Source organism: Chlamydotis macqueenii, chromosome 1 (assembly GCF_036417535.1).
Source record: "Chlamydotis macqueenii isolate bChlMac1 chromosome 1, bChlMac1.mat, whole genome shotgun sequence".
Classification (NCBI taxonomy): Eukaryota; Metazoa; Chordata; class Aves; order Otidiformes; family Otididae; genus Chlamydotis; species Chlamydotis macqueenii.
In genome coordinates, this window is record NC_141556.1 from 115,056,790 (window position 1) to 115,077,824 (window position 21,035).

Here is a 21,035-nt window from a genome sequence, read left to right on the forward strand (position 1 = left end):
CCCATTTGCTGTGATTTATACACTTACTGCAGTGGATAAACACTAATGCCATCATGATTGCCTGTTGTAAAGATCCTGTCATCTGTAGCAACCTGTCTTTTCCATTGGGGCCAACTGTTCTATCTGATGATAAGCAATAAAGCTCTGGAAGGTGACTGTAAATGTAACAGACTGTCAGGAGCAGTCAAAGTTGTCGTCATTTTGTCACTGCCAGTTATTTGAATTTTTAAGACTTACGAAGCCAGGAAACTTGCTACTGTCCTTAAAATTCGGTCTTTTTTTTCCTATCCTGGCAGAAACACTGAACATCATTGAGTCTTAACTTAATACAAAGGCATCCCTACTGAAAGAAAAATTAATAAATCACTTATTCTCCATTAGCCACAAATACATTCTTATACTGTCTTGGTAGTTTTATAAGCACATTCACGTGACTTGCTAGATGTCTGAGTTAACACTGCAGTGTTCTTTCAAGTTTGGGGCCAGGACAAGAGAAGCATATTTGAGAATTTTGTGACAGTTTTTGCAATAAATCCCACATTCTGTAATCTCTTAAGCATATTGCATGCTAGAAAGTACTTCAGCTTAACTAGAAAACGTGCATAAACACAGTTCCACATACTTAAGATTATCATCAGCTTGCCAATTCGCTCTTATCTAAGTTTTTTTTTCATTCAATTTCCTTTTCTTTATCCTCCTTGTGTACTGGTGCTTGAGCTCACGATGACAGCAGATAGCAAGACTGCAGTAAAGAGCTATTGTAGCAGAACTCAAATCACTGAATCTCATAAAAATGATCACTTCTACACGGCAAGCCTGCTAGCTTCAGAAGCAGCCTCCAGCTCCAATTTTTAGGACTGTGAGGGCAGGAAAAAGGAGCACAGATTGGAAAATGGTGACAAGCAGGCATTTGGAGGACTATAACCTACCTTAATAGGTCAGCAAAAGACTACAGTCAGACAGTACAGTACTGCTTCAGAAGGACTGTCGTTCCTGTTACCATACATAGTCCATGCATATAAGCTGTATCACCATATGCAGGTATCACTGTACAAATGTATCATCTGCTTTCCTAACGTCTCCATGTCCTTTCCACATATTGCAGCAGCGTGAGTCACTGAGAAAACAACACACAAGTCCCAGCTCCTCTTCCACCACTTTAGGTAGCTGAGGACATCATCTTCCTCAATTGCTCTCTGCTGTCTTTGGGAGGTTTTTTTTCCTTCCTTCTAATTCACACACAGATGTTTACGAAGCTACCTGTGAATATTCTGCATTATAAAGGGCTTTTGCAGTAAGATGAAAAATTCTCTCTTTGATTTTGTGCTTTACTTATCATCTGCAACATAACAGAGCAGCGTAAATTTTGAGACGTGTGAAGGATGTAGATCACACTTTTTGAATAACAAACATCAGTGTACTTCTGAATTTCCTGTGCTCCTTGATTTCTTGAAACATGTTTCCCTGTAATAAAGAAAAAGCTGAGCTACACTCATGGGCCTGATGTTCCAGAAATTGCTATCAAAGCTTTTCCCTTTGATTTCTGTCTATGTCCTGATTGCACTGTCTCCCAGGCTCGAGGGGAAGGAAAGACATTGTTGGCATAATGCTGTGTGGCTTGAATGGAACTAGCATTACATCTTAATCTGCTCTTGCCCCACCAGGAACACAAATCTCCCCAGATTTAATCTTTTGCAAGACCACAGGCTTCTCGGCAAGAGTAGCAACACTTTGATTTCAATTACACTTCTTCACAGAGTATAGAATGGGGGAAACCTGTATTTTGGCTATCTCAGATATAATCTAGTTTGTTGGTAACAGACACATCTGATTCCTTAGGCCAAAAAATTAAACTCCCTTTTTTAGCAAGATCTTCCACAGAAATGAGGTTTGCAAAATCATGCTTTCTGCTCATCTATCTCAGTCCTGTTAGCACCAATAATTAAACCACTGGTGACCTTTAGCCAAGTTTGACAAATGAGACAGGTCTCAAAGTCATGCAATTCCTACAAATTTTGTGAGAACCAGTTTGAGGAATGTATTAAATGGCCTCACTGAAGGAAAACCTCAAGTTACCTGGAGATTTGGTCTACTGGCTGTGCATCTCTTGGGAACAACAGTACTGACTCTCGCCACTTGTCATCCAGGGACAGGTAAGAGGACTTTGGAGAAAGAGGAAAACGACAGGTCCTCTCACAGGAGAACCACTGCTGCGGGGAGGAGGTCAAGAGGAAACAAGAAAGGCAGCTGAGGTGACAGTAATTGTAGGACAGGGTTGGAGCTTGCTTGCTTGCTTTTTTTTCTTTCTTTCTTTTCTTTCTTTCTTTCTTTCCTATACTTGCAATATAAGCATTAGTGTTTCTCAGAATAAATGCAGCATTATTATCCAGCAAAAGGGATCTTTATTTTTTAGGATACAGTACAAACAAACTGAATAGACTCCCATCTTCGGATGATAAAAGTCCATGTGGCTCTTTCGAGGTCAAGGAGCTCTTCAGATTCTATCAGATCTCACCGAAAATGTTCCTGTGGGTTTAGAGATCAATAATGTGGGGAAAAAAAAATAATAAAACTAAAATAAACTAAGTTGTAACACTGTGTTTTATAGGTTCACAGTTGTCTTTCCTTTCATTGAGTAACACACTCCAGAGTCCATCAAGTATTACACGAATGGCAGAAGCTAACCCATCCTAAAACACAGAATGCATTATTCCTACTAGCTATCGGACAGATAGGATGGCCTCAAAATATTCAGGCAGAATCACAGGCCATGGGGACACAGAGACCCCCGCAGTATCCTAGGTGCGAATACAAAGGAGATTCTTAACTTTGTGGCATAGTATTTGGGATCTTTTTATTTTAATTTGGCTCTCATTGGGTAGAAATGTGCCAGGCTCCCTGCAGCTCTCCAGTTAAGAGCAGGTTTCACGAATGGTGAGGGCTGCCTGCTGCCCCGCTTCATACAGGGAGCTCACTGCTGGTGACGGGGGCTGTGCGTCCTGTGGAGACTCATGCATTACCCCTTGGCTCACCTGCAAAGCTCACCAGTTTGGGTTCCTTCTCTCTCACTCTCATTTTTATAAGTAGTGTTGCCAGATTACATTTAAACACGACCCTTTTAATCAGATTACTCAGTATAATACAAGAAAAGTTATGATGAGATGGATGCTGTTATTGCATTATCTATTTTTATCTCCATTGATTCTTCTGTATCTTTCATGAATCACCCTATTGAAAATGTGACAGGTTTATGTCAGTCACAACAGGACTGTAACAATATTAGCTCTAGCACGAATTCAGTGTGACACCAAAATTGTATCATACTTGACCTTATTTGATATATTCGTGTGCTGAATCAGAAGCTCCATGCTAAGCTGCACAAAGCAAGGGGAGATTCTTCTCTAACAAGACATTCTTCTATATAAATAGAGGCTTGTGCTTTTAGTGTTTGCTGTGCTAGCTCCAACCATGTGATCATCTGTAAATAATGCTATTTTTAGAAACTGTGGCTAGAAGACTTTCCAGATCTCTTATTCAAGCCTGTTTACAGCACCATCAGTAGCTGGAAAAACTTACACCTGACAGCATCTGTTCTTACTATAAATTAGTGGATTTTGGCATTCTTTCTATGCCTCCGCTTTGGTGAGAACAAGCAGGGCAGAGAATAAAACCACAGAGTCATAGAATATCTTGACTTGGAAGGGACCCATAAGGATCATGGAGTCCAACTCCCTGCTCCTTGCAGGACTACCTAAAATGAAATCACATTGACTGAGTGTCATCCAGAGTTGCAATAGTTCAGTTCCTTGAACTCTGTTGCAGGCGTGGTGTCACGACCACTTCCCTGGGGAGCCTGTTCCAGTGACCAGCCATCCTCTCAGGGAAGAACATTTTCCTAATGTCCAGGCTGAACCTTCCCTGATGCAACTTCATTCCATTTCCTCATGTCCTATCGCTGGTCACCAGAGAGAGGAGATCATGACCTCTCCCTCCACTACTCTCCTTGTAGACTGCGGTGAGGTCACCCCTCAGCATTCTCTTCTCCAAGCTGAACAAGCCAAGTGACCTCAGCCACTCTCCATAACTCTTGCCCTCAAGACATTTCACCATCTTGGTCGCCATCCTCCAGACATACTCTAACAGTCTGATGTCCTTCTTATACTGAGCAACTGTGTGGCACCTAGGGCTAAACCACAACAGGCACCCAAAATCGCACACAGTGCTTGAGCTGGGACCGCACCAGTGTGGTGTGAAGTGGGACAACCATCTCCCTTGACCAGCTAACTATGCTGTGCTTGATGCACCCCAGGACACGGTTGGCCCCGTTGGCTGCCAGCACACACTGTTGACTCACATTCAACTTGCTATCAACCCAAACCCTCAGATCTCTCTCCATGGGACTGCTCTCCAGCCTCTCATCCCCCAGTTTGTATGTATAACCAGAATTACCCCATCCCAGGTGGAGAAGCTGGCACTTGCTTTTGTTAAATTCTATACAGTAGGCGATTGTCCAGCTCTCTAGTCTATCCATATCTCTCTGTAAGGCCTCTCTGCCCTCAAGGGAGTTCACAGCTCCTCCTAATTTAGTACTATCAGAAACCTTTGCAAAAGTGGGAGACATTGACAAAATCAGCAGCTGGAGAAAAAGGAAGGAGGATGAGGCCTTTTACCACTGATTTCCTCGAACTAATGGAACCCAGAACCTTCATTTGCAGTTTGGACGAACCATAGTAAATTGCCCAAATGTTCTCTTCTGTCAGAATAATACACTTGCCAGAACCTCATCACTATAAACTGCCACAGCTTCGCTGAATCTGAGAGAGGCAGAGCTAAAATAGCCTTTGGGTCATTTTTTTTTTCCTGGGAAAAAGCGGTCTTTCACATAAAACAAAGGGCGGAGAATCAGAAGAGGTGATTTTCTATCCCATTTTCTCACAGATTTTCTGTAAGAACTCATAGATAAGAGCAAGGGCTTGGTTTTCAAAGAAGTTTTGCAGTTAAATCTGATAAAGATAGGCAGTTTAAAGCTTATGTCTATCAAACTTCCTGGAGAAGCTGCATGTGCCATCATTGGGCTTTACCTGTTGTCAATGAAGTTTATGACAAATTGACAGCTATGGAAGTAGGACTGAGGTTTGAATCTTTGAAGAAGTCTGTGCCTGCTTCCTTCAACTCCTGCCAAAAGTAGGAAGGGATTTTGAATATAATGTATGCTGAAGGAGCTTGTCAGCACTACTTTACTGAGTAGGTAGTCGGAATCAACATTTTAATTGTAAATCTTGCTTTCAAGGGGTTAAAGCAGAAGGATGACTGACCATCACATCTTTGTATCCCACCTGTGCCTGTTTTAAGTTATAGCAGTAATGGAAGAAGAGTTGTGTGCATTAAAATTCTAAAATGTGCAACTAACTGTGTTGAATATTTCTTTTAAAATGCTTCTTTGATTCTTGTTAATTCTCCAATATGGATTAATTCAGCAATGACAATAAGATATAAAAACTGATAATTTGGCATAAGCAGTAACTACATTTCATTCAGATTTTTGCTGTGGATTTGGAATTGTGGGTCAAATAATCAATGAAGAGACTTGCCTAATATAAATGTGCATTCATATTACTTCATTAGAAAAGACCATGAATCATTGCATCATTCTAAGAATGGTAATAAAATATGCTCTTGGTATTGCAAACAGCTGAGTTGCAAATACAAAAGCCAGGAATTCTAGCATTAATTAAATCTTCCCAGCAAAGTTTGTTCTGAATCTTCTAAACTAACTGAGTTATTTAAATTATTTAAAAATCCTGTTTCTTACTGTGCAAATGCGTAGTCAGCTGGTAGCACTGAGCAGCTCAGCCTGCCACCTAACAAACTCCAGCCCTTATAACAGCAGTTAGAAGTCATTATAGAGAAGTAGCTTCAGCTTATTCTTACCAGAAGTTCCTAAAAGTGAGCCATTCCAATATAAATGCCATGGAAAGAATACATCTCAGTTTTTTCCACATTCTAGTTCTTGTGTGTAGACCTTGTCTGGCTGCCAGATGCTTACCCAGATGCTCTCTCACTCCTCCTTCTCATCCTCCTCCACCTCCACAGGACAGAGGGAGAAAACTAAGATTAAAAAGCTCACGGGTCAAGGTAAAGACAGGGAGATCACTTAACAATTACTGTCACAGGCAAAACAGACTCAGCTTGGGGAAAATTAATTACATTTACTGCCAATAAAAATAGATGTCAATAGTGAGAAATAAAGACAATTTAAAACACCACCTTTTCTCCTTATGCCAGGCTCAACTTCACTCCTTCATCCCCAACTCCTCTACCTCCTCCCCCCCGAGTGACACAGGGGTGATGGGGAATGAGGACTTGCAGTCAGTCCACAGCAGCTCCTCTCTGCCGCTCCTTTCTCCCCACGCTTTTGCCCTGCCCCAGTATGGGTCCTCTCCAGTCCTTCAGGATAAACCTGCTCCAGTGTGGGCTCTCCATGGACCACAGTTCATTCAGGGCACATCCACCTGCTCCGGCCTGGGGTCCTCAATGGCTGCAGTGTGGATACCTGCTCCAGCACGGTTTCTCCAGGTGATCCAGGAGCACCTCCTCCTCTCCTTCTTCTCTCCCCTTGGTGCCTGCAGAGCTGTTTCTCACACTTTTCCCCTCATGCCTCACTGCGGGGCAGCATTTTGTGTGTGTTTCTGGGAGCAGCTTCAAGTAAGGCATAAGCATTATTTCTGAAGTTTTTGTTTTCTTGCATATGATAATCGCAAAACAATATGTAACACACAAAAAAAACCAACAGATCAAGACTGACTCTGACGAAGTTTCTCACAGGGAAGAGGGAAAGTGCTAATGATAAATACAGCTGCCCGGAAACAAGATTCACCTCATTACTGACAATGCATAACAACAATTTAGCACTCACAGAAATACCTGGGACAAAGATTCATACAACGGCTTCCTGAAATTACCTTTGTGTGAAGGAAGAAAAGGTGGGATCTCATCACCCTTTCGCTTACAGACTTGTAGAAATAAATTAGTACACAAGCCATTTAAAAACAGTAGATGCTGTACTAATTATTCTGGATTTATTAAGAACAATTATCTTTTCCTTTTCTCATTATCTTGCTGTGCAAAATATTTCAGTACATTATATAAAACCCGACTAACTTTTGCCTATATCAAATAGGCTACGAGACACCCTGATTAACACAGAAGTAATCTGCTTACACACAGAAACATTCCCACTTAAAGCAAAGAAGCAGAGGGCATAAAGAAATATAGCCATCTAATTAGTAGAAAACATTTTCTTTCTCTTCCTCTGATTTTGTGCTAACCCTAGCGCTCCTGAAAAGGCTGGGACATATGCTGCACACCCCGAGTGTCTCTGCCGACAGAGAACTTGATAGGGTGGACGTGGCCTCGACCCACTCACCCAGAAAAATGCTGCCTGCAGCAGCCTCAGATGTGCTGGCCACCACTGCTTTCCTTTCCTAACAGGAAATGGGACCAAATTCATCCTTTGAATCAGAGGCAACAGAACTGTTTGCAACACTCGGTCCTATTGGTAGTGCCTCCTGCTTTGAAGGAGGCACCCACTCAGCTTCCTTCCAGGGACCTGTGTTAGGCACAGAAGGAAACAAACACAGATATCTCCACGTAGGGAGAGCTAACAGAAGAGGGCTGGAAGCCAGGAATTCAGCCTGATAGAGGCATGCATCTAAGTAAAGCAGTGGTGCATAAGTATTTCATTTGGACGCTGCAAGCAACCGGTTTTTTAAAACACATCTGTGTATCGTACATACATGAGGCATCTACAGGAGAAGGTCTATGCAGATGAGAAGATAAACGTTACTTGCTGGTTTTCCTTCCTGATAATTCTGATTTCAGGATGACAGCGTAAGGATTAAACTTGCCCAGACCACTTGCTGTTCAGGGCACATCCCACACTCACTCCATCTGCAGATGCTTTTTAATGTCAGTACATGGATCAATGACAGGACACGGTCCCCAGGGAACAGCCTGGCACCCTACTAGAAAAAATGAAGGGTTGGGCAGTAAAGTATGCAGTGAGCCACACTGATGCAGGACAGGTTCTTCATTTCAAAGAGAAAAATCTGCATTCTTCAGAAAACAGCATTCAAAAATTTAATCTTCATTCAGTTCAATGGAGCAGCTTTATAATTTACAACACCAGATCAAGCTAGAAGATGTAATGTTAAACATCTGAAGCAGTTCTTCCCCTGTATCAAAATGCACCTTGGGCAACAGAGCCTTAACTTCTCTTAACACATGTTTCTAGCAGATAAGTAAACAATTTGGATGTGAAATGAAAATTTTCGAGATAGTTACAGTCGGAAAAACATCAGCTTATATTAGACTTCAGCTGCAGTGCCCCACTGATAAGTTTCTGGGGTGGCTTGGCATATTTGAAAGGAAGCAGATTCAGAAGAATAAAAAGCTTTTTGTGTACAAGTTGTTGGATCAGAGATAGCAAGAAGAAAGGCATCATTTTTACATCGAAATTCTGAAAGTGGCCTTGGTGGCAGGATCGAATCATATGGCAGAGCACGTGGCTGGATGAGCTGAGCATCTCCATGCTCAGAAAGCAAGGCTGGGAAGTTTAAAGGTTCCTGTGCAGAGAAGAAATCCACTCAATGCATTGAGCTGCATTGACATTCAGCTTCCTTACAGCTGCGGACTCCTTCGGCTTTGTGGACAAAATCTTTAGGCATGTGCATGTTGAACTTTCCGTTCAATGGCGCCCGCTCGGCTCCGTGGGGCTTTGTGTGCAGCAGCAGGCTGTGGGCGAGCACTGAAGTCATCCCAACACCACCACCACGACGGTCTAGCACTAGATCATAGACTGACAAATCACCTCCAGTGAAGTGGAGGTCACAAGTCACAGTCACAAGCCGTGCGGTCTTTTTTCAAAGTCCCCCTCAAATGTTGGTTTACGCGCACTGAATACTAAGCCTTTCTCTGCAGCGAGCTTACTCTGCCCAGATCCCTGCCCCACCGGGTTTAGGAAACACATAAGTAGTGCTGTGTGTCCTCAGAGGGACCTTTGCCGAACCGTTTCCAAATGGAGAAGCAGGGAACCTTGTACTTCTCCTTTCTGCACTACTTGGCCATTAGTAGACGAACAAATGGAAACTCATTGAGGAAACAATACATGCCCATCTTTAATGGGTTTATTTAAGCAGATAAGTTTATTTAAGATTTCCTTCCTCCAGTGAAGAAAACAGCATTTCACTGTGAAGATGGCACTACTTCATGGTGCAACATGCCAGAAGAAGAGCGTCCCATGCTGGCTTGTCCTAGCAGGTCTGTTCCAGACAAGCCAGACTGCCCTGCCACAGCTGTCAGCACTGCCGCAAGCCACCCTCCTGTCACACTCGAGTGTCCATGGTCCTTCACCAGACAACCAATCTGAAGCTTGGGCCATCCAGATCAGACCTACCAGGCTGGCAAGGCTCAAGCTGGCTGATGACTTAGGTGCTAAAAGTGCTTCACCCCAGCAATGGCCAAAGAGCTTTCCCACAAGGGAGCTCCACTTCATCTTCTGTAAGCGTTGTCAGCACGACCTTGCAGCAGCTGTCAATAAGAAATGACTCCAGATGTTGTCTGCTATACAAACTTGTCTTTAGCTGCTTGTAATTCTGTCAAATGCTAGCCATCTAAAGCAACATTTCCCCCATACTGCAGCTGTCTCAGACTGAATACAGGAGGTTTTAGCTGAGAATAACAAATACATTCTTTAGCTGAAACTACAAAGATTCTGATTATCTTTTCACTGAGAATGTTTTCAGCAAGAATATCTTCATGCAGGGACTTAAAATGTGATGGCCTGGTGCTGCGAATGCAGTCAGTGACAGCTTTTTATCAACAGCCAGGTAAGTACCTACCATCCCCATTCTAATTGGTTTTTACACAGTGATAGAGAATTGTACCAAGAGCTTTTTATATAAACATACAAGATTAAAAAGTGAAACCCCAGAAGACGGGAAATATCAAACTAATGTTGACCGAGCAACTTCAAAATCCTATCTAATGTACCTAACTACATACATTATTCTTCAGGATTTCTGCCTCTTTTACTGCTCTCTTTTACTATATCTTTTGCATTTAATATTTTTAAGTATGGATGAATAAATTGGGGACATAGCATTCTACTTAAAAAGCAATTTTGTTTAGCATGAGCATGGTTTATCACACAAAATACATTTGAACAATCATAAAGGAAAATAGTACAGCAGCGACTCTACGTCCCACTTGTGCCCTCTACAAGATATTTACTCATTCATCTCCTATTCCTACAGATTATCAAAGATCATCTGCTTGATTTTTAAATAATTTCCTATGCTCTTTCTTAACCCTAATAAAAGCGTTCAAAAACAAAACATGAAAATATTTTAATCAGAAATTGTCATTTTATTTATCTCCAAATAACAGGAAAGAATTCCTAAGTGGCTTACTACTAGTTTTTTTAATAGTTCTCAGTAGCTTATATTACTATATTTTTTTATGTGGACAGCTAACTTGTTTTCTACATGAAACTGCCGAAGTTATTAATCATGCATTTTGACTCATTGGCCAATCTGACAGTGACTGACAGTCTCTGGGAAAGTATAGTACAGCTTAGAACCTGACCTAACTTTTAAACAGCTTTCCCTGTGATACTGCCATAATCAAACAGAGTTTTACGTATGTCACACCGTTGCTGCAGCAACCTAGCCTCCTCTCCTCTGACTACCGAGCCTCTAAGCTTGATATGGACTCAGATGTCTTGAGATTAATCTCTTGGGACCATTCCAGAGAAATCGGGATTCATTTGCAGTTCCTTGAAAATGAAGTAACTAGTTCACGTAAACTACTTTTTACATTCTGTCAGGCCTGGGTTTCCTATTCATAACCTTTATAGAAATGACTGGGTTGGCACAGGACATGTAAGAGAAAGCCATTCACACAGCAGGAAGGAGGATTAAAGTGGCTTTGGCTTCTCTGGTATTTTTCTTGAATGTAAGCAGAGAAAAGGTTATTTTTGTGAAAGGAAAAGTTGTATGTGTGGGGATTTTTTTTCATCTGAATGTTTACATCTCAGTGCATCTAATTTTCAGTTCTCCATATCTCCGTAAGGGATGAGACCACGACTGTGAAAGCAAAGGATTGTAAGCACTGATATGTGTAGTTCCTCAAGCAAGTTAATGCCTGTAGAATTTTATAAGGACACCTGAATATATGATAAAGACTTCAACAGTTTTGATGGCACAGTCTACATCACTGCACATGGCTCAGATGCTGCGATAGCCTCTTTCCGACTGCTCAGACCCTTTCTAGGGGAAGAAGGGGGAAACATGATGCTGGAATAAACATTATGCAAGAAAAGAATTCAGGCCAATTCGTGCAGGTTTCTGTATGTGCCTGGGAGTTACGGCCTAGTAAAACACTAAACCACCTTGCCAATGAACACAATATCCTTCTAGAAATGGCATAAATAACAAAGTATTTCTGTATTAGAAACATATATAATTACAGAGGGCACGTGTGCCACAGTGGAGCAGTCCACGGGAGTGCCAAAGTGGGGCAGGGGGGGTCGAATTTAAATTCTGAAGATGCTGAAGTTGCACAGAAGACATCTGAGCAGTGAAAAGGCCCTTACAAGGCCCTTGGATGTTGGTGGCCTCTGAGGGGTTTCTGGCTAAGTCAGACACAGTACGTAATATTTGCCAGCTACCCAAATTGGGAGAGGAAGGCCCATGCTCTGCTTCTTCAGAGAACCCTCCAGGGTCAGGGAAAATACTCAGTGCTGAGCTCCAAGCGTGTACAAACCACGCAAGCCATAAAACACCTACCTATAAATTGTCTAGTTAAACACACTTGGGCCTCTGTAGGAGCAATTCTTAGCACTTCATTCTACCTATTTCCAAAGGATCTGTGTACATCTTCACCGAATATACAAACTATATGGAAATGTCAAAGTTGTGATGCTTTGGGCAGAGGTCTGGGGTGATGGCACTCAAGGGACCTGGAGTCACTCCCAGCTTTGCCACGAGTTTGGCAGCAAAACACTTCAGTTATCCAGCCTTGACTTCCGCAGTCATAAAATCAAACTAAGTGTATGTGCTTAGTGAAATACTCTGAGCTCTACCGCTTCAGAAGATCTCAGCGTTGTTACTATTCACGACAATTCTTGTTGAAATACGACATAGTTCATACTACATATGACAAAGAAGTAAGAAAACTGGTTCAATACCACCTTTAATCGCATGGTAGACCCCACAAGCACCAATAAACACAGATTTGCCTTCTAGTTACATGATCCAATATTTTAAGATACATACAGCTTTTCTTTTCAGAGTCACGCTGAACCCAATTTATACAATCCAGCTTCCTCTAAAGATAGCACAATTCATACTAGTTGTTCATTGTTTAGTTGTTCTACTGCACTACAATATGCAGTAGCAGTGTTACTATAGCTAGACAAAGCTACAGCAAGGCAAGACGCGTACAGAGAAGGGGCATCCTTTGATTTACCTGTTTTTAGAGACGTAGCTGTAAGCCCAGGTGCGTGGGCTGCTCTTGCTATTTCCTGCTGGAAGGCAAAGAGCTAGAAACTCACTGGCTTCTTCTCTCATGGACCACGAAGACCAAAGTTCTCAGGGAGGAGTAGACACTTAGCCGTAAAGACGCAAGCTGCTAAAGGAATACTCGGGATATGCTGGGCTGACATACAGACTGCCATTAACTGCAGAAACAGCAGTTGCAGATTAGGCAAGCCTAATTACTCACCTGGGGATGTGGCTTGCCTGCTGAGGGCATTAATGACACATTTCTCCCTGGGAGGGGAAGGGAAGGTGATCTTCAGTAGATGTGAGTGGCAGCAAGCACCATATAAATGTCCTGGCAGGACTCCGCTTGTCCCAGGGGAAGGGGAGAATAAACTCCTATCTTCAAACATTTTTCTTCTTTTCTTATAGCTAACTAATGTTGTTCTTTTAAAATAGCATTTTTTTTTCAAAACCCTTTTGATCTGCAGCGTACCTTAGTGTCTTTTCCTGCTTATTCTGTCCAAAACATTTGAAACTGAAAAGCCTGTATTACAGTGTAGCGAATGGCTCTTACTATATTTTAGCATGCTTGATCTTAAAAAAAAAAAAAAAAGTGTTGGGTTTTTTGTTTGTTTTGTTGGTTGTTTTTTTTTTTTTCTCTCTGTAGGAGAGCATGGAAAATCACAGTGATTTTAAGGTCTCAGTAGTGTACCACTGAATTCAGGAATTCAGGGAGCACTCTGTTCCTTCTCCATCTGAGAGCCAAAGCAAAGCCTCAGCATCTGTGATGGTGCTTCTAGCAGAAGTGTCACTTGGACATAACGGCTGTGGGAAGTTTCACTGCTCCTTCAGTAGAACAATGAGTTTCGCACACTTGCTCGCTCAAAACAAGTCCTACTCCGTATTTCTGGAGGTACTTCTGCACTCTGACTGTCACTTCCACCTACTCAGCATTGCAGCAGGACCTCCATGCCATTTAGCAATATGGAAGGATAGCTGGTCTTGAACCCCAGCCAGAATCAATGTGCTGTAAACATAATTTTCCTTGAAACAGACAAAGTTTGCATGTGCAGATCTGGTGGCAGAATGTGGGAACAATTTCAATGCTGACAGAATTTATAACACTCCTTTTTTAAATTTGTGGCGGTGCAGTCTGAAAGCCCAAAGGAAACAAACAACTAGAAGGTGTAATTGTAAAGAGCCGGATGAACCCAGGAAACGAAGCTCAAAACTGAGCCTTTGAGATCACTTCTAACTCTTTGCCATACTGCTGGGCCATATAAATGATTCACATTTCCCAGTGTTTGTGCCACCCTAATTTAGTGTCTCAGTACAGGTGAAGCTGTAAAGATAATACCAGGAATCTTCTGCACTGTTAGAGGAAGCAAAAAAAAAAAAAAAAAAAAAAGTACTTTAGCAGCCCTATCAGATATTCACTCCTCTAGCTGAAGTGAAAAAGATGCCTCTTTGGAATAATGAAACAGTTCTAATTTTTAATTTTGATTTTGCTCAGTGAAAGCAAATTCATCATTTGAAAGCTAATCATTTTCTAGGTAATACCGTATCTGTGCTCTTTCAGCACAAAGAGAAAGAAACAGAAGGAAGGGTAATATTCTCACTGCAAAGCTTCCCCAAAATCATAAACTCATTACTGCAAACTAAAACCTAAAGTCAACCAAAAACTAGGACATACCGGGCTTGTGGGTTACAGATCGAAAGCTGTGGAGTAAAACTAATCAGTTCTTGGATAGGATTTTTTTTTTTTTTACTGCAGTACAATCTATAGTCTAGTTGGTCAAATCAAGCCTTTCTGAAAAAAGAAGATTAGAAGCAGTTGTTTAAAATAAGGGCGGGGGGTGGGGGGGGCTGCTGGGCAGGGGGTGCAGGATTTAAGCTTTATTACTGACCAGGATATACAAAACAGACTGTAATGAAAAAACAGTATTGAGATTGTACTTGTGGTCTGAACAGAAAACGTTAAGCGAAGACAGGGCCATATGGAGGAGCTTACAGCTACAGCAAGAACTGATGCTGAGGCAAATGCCCTCTGAATAAGTGAAATTAGGCATTAGGGGAAAGTCGCAGGAATTTAAAGAAAATGTATTACACCTGAACCCTACAAATAGGTTATTAAGCAAGAAATTAAATTCAAAGAAATGTAATTTTATTTTTTTAATAAGGATTGTTCTTCCTGCAATGACCACTGTACTCTGCATGCATTGTTAATTGAAAAAGTAGTAAGCTACGTATCAGCCATTTCACATGAACAAAATACCTGATGAAAAGCTCTTACCCTTTGGCGAAATTTCATCAGTTTCATTGTTTGCAATATTTCATCCTGTATTTTCCCAAAGTCTGAACTGTCTGAACCAATGCACGTGTGTTACATAAATGCATTTGAAGCCGTGGTGAACCACAGCAGGATGTCCCATTTATCTGCCCACCTGGAGCTCACTGCAGCGCTATGGACCTATTTCATGCGGGGGCACATTAGGATACGCCTTGCATAAGTTAAGAGAAAACAATTAAAGACTGCAACACAGATATCAATGCCCTGGCTTGCGTTCCATTTCATTTTCCTGTAACCTACTTGACTTTTGACCAGGATAGCTCTGTGAAATTTGCCGTAGTTAAGCACATTTCTCCCAAGATGTGAAATGTAGGGCTAACACATCTTCACGACGTACTTTTAAAATGTTTTTCATCTCCCTCAATATTGTCTTAACTGTCCTAGCTCTGATCCAAGCTACACAAATCCAGCCTTGCCTCCTCAGTTTTCATTTTCTGGTCTCAGAAACTTTTCTTTGTTGTTCTCCATCAACCTTTACTGACAAGTAGCCCAGGACAGAAGAAACTCAAGCTTGGTGTTTTTGTTAATGCAGCTCTGAGCAGCTGGCTGCCCACTGAATAATCATCAAGCCACAGTATCATAGGCTATTTGAAGACTATCATGCGCTTTCACAGCTCATCTATTTCATGCTAAAGCAGATATTTAGGATGTATATTCTGACAACAGAGATACAAACCACCAATTTTCTGGAAACTGAAGGTCTCCTCTATAGTTTCTTCAAATCCCGAGCAGCACTTTACACCGCCCCAACAATAAGGACATTCTGGCCATGGCACAGCCACCTAGCAAACACCCTTACTGAGGCATCAAGAGCTGACGGTGTAACAGGTCACCACAACGCTGGCAAGCTTCATGCACTCAATGGACACCACTGCTCGGCCTGGGAACCGAGCTCCAGAAGTGCTCTGTAGAGCGCACTGGCATAAAACAAGAGCTACAGATGCACAGGAGCTGATTTTCCCGGATCCTACCCATCATTAGGAAGGGTGGTAAGTAGGTAGGTCAAGCACGGGAATGACAAAAGTTTCATCATTCTCAATATATTAAGTATATTCAGGCAGCATTTTAGGCAATTTAAACCAGCATAGCTCCCTTGAGCTCAATAAAAGGACGACCATTTACATCAGCTAAGCACTGGCTTCACAAGTTTTTAATACTCCCCAATGGAGCAACCCAGTAGGGCAAACACCTTCCACGGTATAAAAGCCTGGAAAAACAATGGTAAGGAACCCAAAGTAACCCATCCCTCTGCATCACTGAGCCTAAACATCAGAATACAAAGAAATCACCCATGAGATTTTTATTTTAATAATTTAGGGTGAAAACATGCAAATTGCTATGCGGTCAAGTGTTTTCCCTGAGCATCCTGTATGCATTGAGGCCGTTTGGCTCCACCAACCTTTCGTTGCAGAAGTAGAGACCTGCTGGAGTGCCCAGCTAAGGTGCTGGAAATTCACTTTTAATCCACTTTTTGTAAGGTATTTTTAACTCGATTTACCATTTAAAGCATGCAAGTCAAATGTTGCACTCTCTCACACTTGTACAGAACTGTCAAGTCCAATGAGGAGGGAGACGCATACAAATTGATGTTTGGACAGTTTGGTACCAATCCTTTAGAAATACTTGTAGCAAAATCATTTTCTGCTACGTGTAGAATGAGGAAATTTAAGCAAATTGTATTACAGTGAAATGATAAACCACTGAGCGTTCAGGATCTGGTGAACGAAATGTAGTAATGTCTGATCATGTAATGACAGAAAATGCAGTCCCACTTCCTACAACATTATGCAATAGAATAACTTGTAGGCACCTAGTAAGAAATACTTTTGAAAATTAATGATGTTCAAATATGGTAGAGACTTTCCAAATATAGGTTTTGCCATGCTACACTGATGAAGATCAAATAAGTATTAATATCACTCCCTTGACAAATAAAATCTTGAAAAGGGTTGATAAAAAGTAGCAGATTTGCAATGGAAGTAATTAGGGTTTTGTCTTTATCATTCTCGCAGTGTGGGAACGGTAATATCATGCGGGTAAAAAACCTCTGCTCTATCTAGCCCCGCTTGGGGAAATACAGACATTTATTTTGAAATCTATGTTGAAAATTTCAACTTACTAGAAAATACTACTTTGCAGGTTAGGTTGACTTACATGTGTCTAGTTTAAATCTATATTTCTCAATTGAAATAAATATTATGGGGCTAATCCTGCATCTTTGAAAACACAATTCAGTAAACCATTGGGAATTTTGCTTAAGTAAGGAATAAATCTGTGCAGAGTATGAACCTGCACTTAAATATTCCATTTAACTACAAAAACACACAAATTACTGAAAATTACTTCTGGTGAGAAGTGAAGGCTATCTGTTTCATCACCTAAGGCAATTTCTATGAAACCTAAAAAATTACTCAGTCACTTGTTTTCAGGAGTTGTAATTTTAGAGATTAATTCCAAGATCATCAAAGTATAACTTCTTACAAGTATTTGTTGAAAACTGCCACATTCTCTTTTTAATTAACTCCAGTGATATGTTAATAACTTGCGTAGTTTCTCAACTCTTGGTTAGTTCTAATCCAGAGTGTAGCTTGAATGACTACCATTTATAAATTTTCATGTAATATCGTTGAATTATATTCCTCTAACCTAGTTAGAAGTTGTAACGGCCCTAAGGACGTACAGTAAGAAATGAGAAAGCTCTGCATCCTCTTGCTGCTGAGCTTTTTGGAGGCTGTTTCTGCAACTTAGTGCCTGTTTGTCTTAATTTATATTCTTCCTTCTGTTATTTGAGTTAATTTACTTTATACAAGTAGTACAAATAGGATAGACAAGAAGGTGAGGTGGACTCAGTGTAAAAACTAGAAATTCCTTGGTATTAACTCAAAAATATTAGGGTCATGAACTTTAAATATACTGTATAATATAGTCTAGTGGGTTACGTATAGATAAAGATGATATTTCCTTGGACAGCTCTATTACTTCATACATCAAGGGAAAAGCTTTTTAACGTAAGTGTGAAAGAAACGCTCAGGAATGTAATTATTGTATTACCTGAGACCAAAAAAACATATCTTATCTCAAAATCCATTATTTTTATCTTAATGAGTTAGTGTAACTGGTCATATTGCCATCTCTTATTTTCTTGTTTAGAGGACTAGAAAAGCAATCATTAGCTAGATGCTAAGAAATAGCTAGAATTTCTATTGCTCCCATGTTCTTTCTCAACTAATTAAATACCAACAAGAGAATCCATTCATTTGTATTATAAGCCTGAAAAACAAACCAACAAAAAAAATCTAAAAGCTCCCTAACAGTGTAAAATGCAATTAAACTACCAGGGTATTAATTCAGGTGCAAACTGCTGCACTATTGTATAGCAGTGCTCTCCTTAATTAACTAAAACACGAAGAAGAAAATCTGATGGCTTAACAGCATTTTCTTCACTGTCAGAAATGCTTTGGGACGATTTTATTATGTTATCACAAAGAGTGTTGGAGGAGTTATTGCCATTCCTTCTGTTTGTCACCTCTAAGAGCGACAGATTCCACAGAGAAACTTGCTGCTGTTAACGGATGTGAAGGATTAATATTTTATAATGTCATTAACTTTATAGGCAGGATAACTAGAGTAGTAAGAGCACATTTCATATTTTAGGCCATTTTTACACCACCACCTAACACACAAGGAGCAGTTAATTCTCCAGCAGCATCTCTTTAGATGTGTGTTTGTGGCTGTGATGGAAAGCTGAGCAGTTTGTCATACTGATCATTGTCTATGTTGTGGTGGAAGTAACAGAGCCTAACCAGCATTAGGGCACCACCGTTGCACGCACTGAAGGGCTGCTGAGTCCAGGCTACGGAGATAAGACACAGATCTTGCAGCAGAGAGTCTACAAACCACGCAGAGCTATGCTAGGGAAAAGCAACGTGGGCAACTGCCTGGGAGCCTCGCTAGACCAAACAGAAGCAGCAAAGCAAGTTACACAACGGGGAGGCTGATGGAGGGAGGAGTGCACACCCTGAATCTCTGCCTGGGTCCCTGCAATGCCAATGCCAGCTGTGAAGCTGAGCTTCCAGAGAGCTAAGCATTTAGACTGCTCAAACAAATACGTTTCCCTTTAAACTCTAGCATTCTTGTTTTTCCTTCGGAGGCTATTCCCCTTAGAGCTAAGCAAGCTGAGACCACCCTGTAGCAGTGATGATGCTCGTGTATTTCCAAAGCATCCTGCTGTAGCATGTGCCTAAGTTATTTGAAGATGTTTTACTTTCCTCCACAAGTGTCATTGGCCCTGAATTTACCAGGGTGTGAAAGCAGAAAGCTGTATGCCTCACACGCTCTGCGCACAGACATTCCCCTCGGCTCCAAACGGGGCACGGCTACACTGTAGTGGTGAGCAGAGAAACAGCAAACTTCACCTGCAGCCCATGAGACTGAAGTGAGCACACACTGAATATGGACAGTTATCAACTTATTACAAATTTTCAGCTGCAAGGTGCCATCTGCCTTCAGCTTTTTTTTTTTTTCCCCTTGCCTTTGCTCAGCAGTTTGAGGGACTGTGCCCCTTAATTTATTTAAATGTTTCAGTCATCGGATCCCTTGCTCCCTATGCATATGAGGAGCCTTCCACTCATGAGCAGGACTCCTGTGAGGAAAGCTGAGTGGAGTTAACGCTTGCCAGGCCAAAAGGCATCAATCCTTTACTTCCCACAGGAATATGCTTTAGGAATGCATCTCCCTGAGTGGCATAAACAGCTTCTTTTCTTTTTCTTTTTTTTTTTTTGCCTCATGTTCAGTGTTTGTCAAGCAAAAGAGGGTAGGCAGAGAAGCAGCAGTGTGGCAGATCCTGCCTACATCTTTTCCACAGTTTTTTTCCCAACCCCTAACTCTTCCGATACTTTGTATTCACCGTCTCACTTGACTGACACAAGAAACCCACTGTCGGGAGAGAGGCTTCCTGCGCACCCAGCCCCGTTTCCATGGTGCGGAGTTTCCTACTCCCAAATAAATTCCTGCTTTCTGGCGCTACGCGTCCCTGCCGCACTCGAGGAGCTGTCCCCATCCCAAGAAGTGACCCCTTGGCGGGATACAGCTTCTCCGGTCCGACTTTTCGGCACGCGTTTTAAGGTCACGGAACCAATCCCGCAGCACTCCCCGTCCCGCGCCGGCATCCCCGCGCCCAACTTCTCCGCGTCCCGCCGCCGCCGCCGCGCACCGGGGCAAACTTTCGCGGGCGGCACCGGCGCAGCCCCGCAGAGCCCCGCTCCCCGGGAAAACGCCCGGCCGAGGAAAGACACCGGCTTGGAAGCAGCCCAACCGGCGTCCCCCGCAGCCTCAGCCGCGGCGCGGGGGCTGCCCTGCGGGTCCCTCTGCCCCCCGCACACGGAAGCCCCCTGGGGCAGGCGGGAGGGAAGAGCCCAGGAGCGCGGAGCCGGGCGCGCAGGGCCGCCGGGCGCCACTCACCGATCCGCAGCACTTGCTGGCCGCTCCGGGGCAGGCCGGCCCAGGCGCAGAGCAGCACGAAGAGGAGCCCCCCGCGGCTGCCACCGCTGCCCGGGGCCCGGCGCTGGGGCCACCGCGGGCGGAGGGCGCTCGCCATCCTCCTCCTCAGTTCATGCCGGGCTTCGCGGGTGCGGAGCGCGGGCGGCTACCCCCGGCGGGGCCGGCTGCGCGCCGCCGCTCCGCGCCGCCCGCCCATGGCGCGGGGGCTCCGCGCCCGCCGCCCGCGCTGCCGCCCCTGCGCCGCGCTGCGCCGCGCCGCTGCCCCGCTGCCCTCGCCCCCCGCCGCCGCCGCCGCCGCCGGGAGGGGAGGGGAGGGAGGGGGCGGCTCCTCGCGCGGGGCGGCCCCGGGCGGGGCGAGGCGGCTCCGGCGGCTCCCCGAGCTGCTGGGGCTGAGCGGGACGGGCGGCGCGGCGGAGCAGCGCGCACAGAGGGAGGCACGCACAACCACGCACGAAACCGTCCTGCTGCTCCCCGTCACGGCCGGACCCGCCCCGCCCGCGCTGGGCAGGGACAGGGACGAGGACAGAGAGGCTCCCTGCCCCCGGTCCCGCCAGCCCATTCGCTCCGCGTTGTGCTTTCATGCTATTCCCGCCCCCGCGAGTCTGTCCCCACAAGGCTGGAATCCCTTCCTTGGCCTAGGGGAA

At 43.3% G+C, this 21,035-nt stretch overlaps 1 protein-coding gene across 2 annotated transcripts in view; it reads right to left on the reverse strand.

The window, feature by feature from the left end:
* Positions 1–20,693, reverse strand: part of GRIK1 (glutamate ionotropic receptor kainate type subunit 1) — a 175,697-nt gene extending 155,004 nt beyond the window's left edge. Inside the window, exon 1 of one of the 2 annotated variants that reach the window (XM_086764442.1) lies at positions 20,353–20,692. In XM_086764442.1, coding sequence (XP_086620568.1) covers positions 20,353–20,488 — 136 coding nt within the window. In that variant the 5' untranslated portion in view covers positions 20,489–20,692. Of the gene's footprint in view, positions 1–20,352 lie in introns of both variants that reach the window. The other variant, XM_086764448.1, reaches the window with a different exon arrangement.
* Positions 20,694–21,035: the final 342 nt, after the last annotated feature.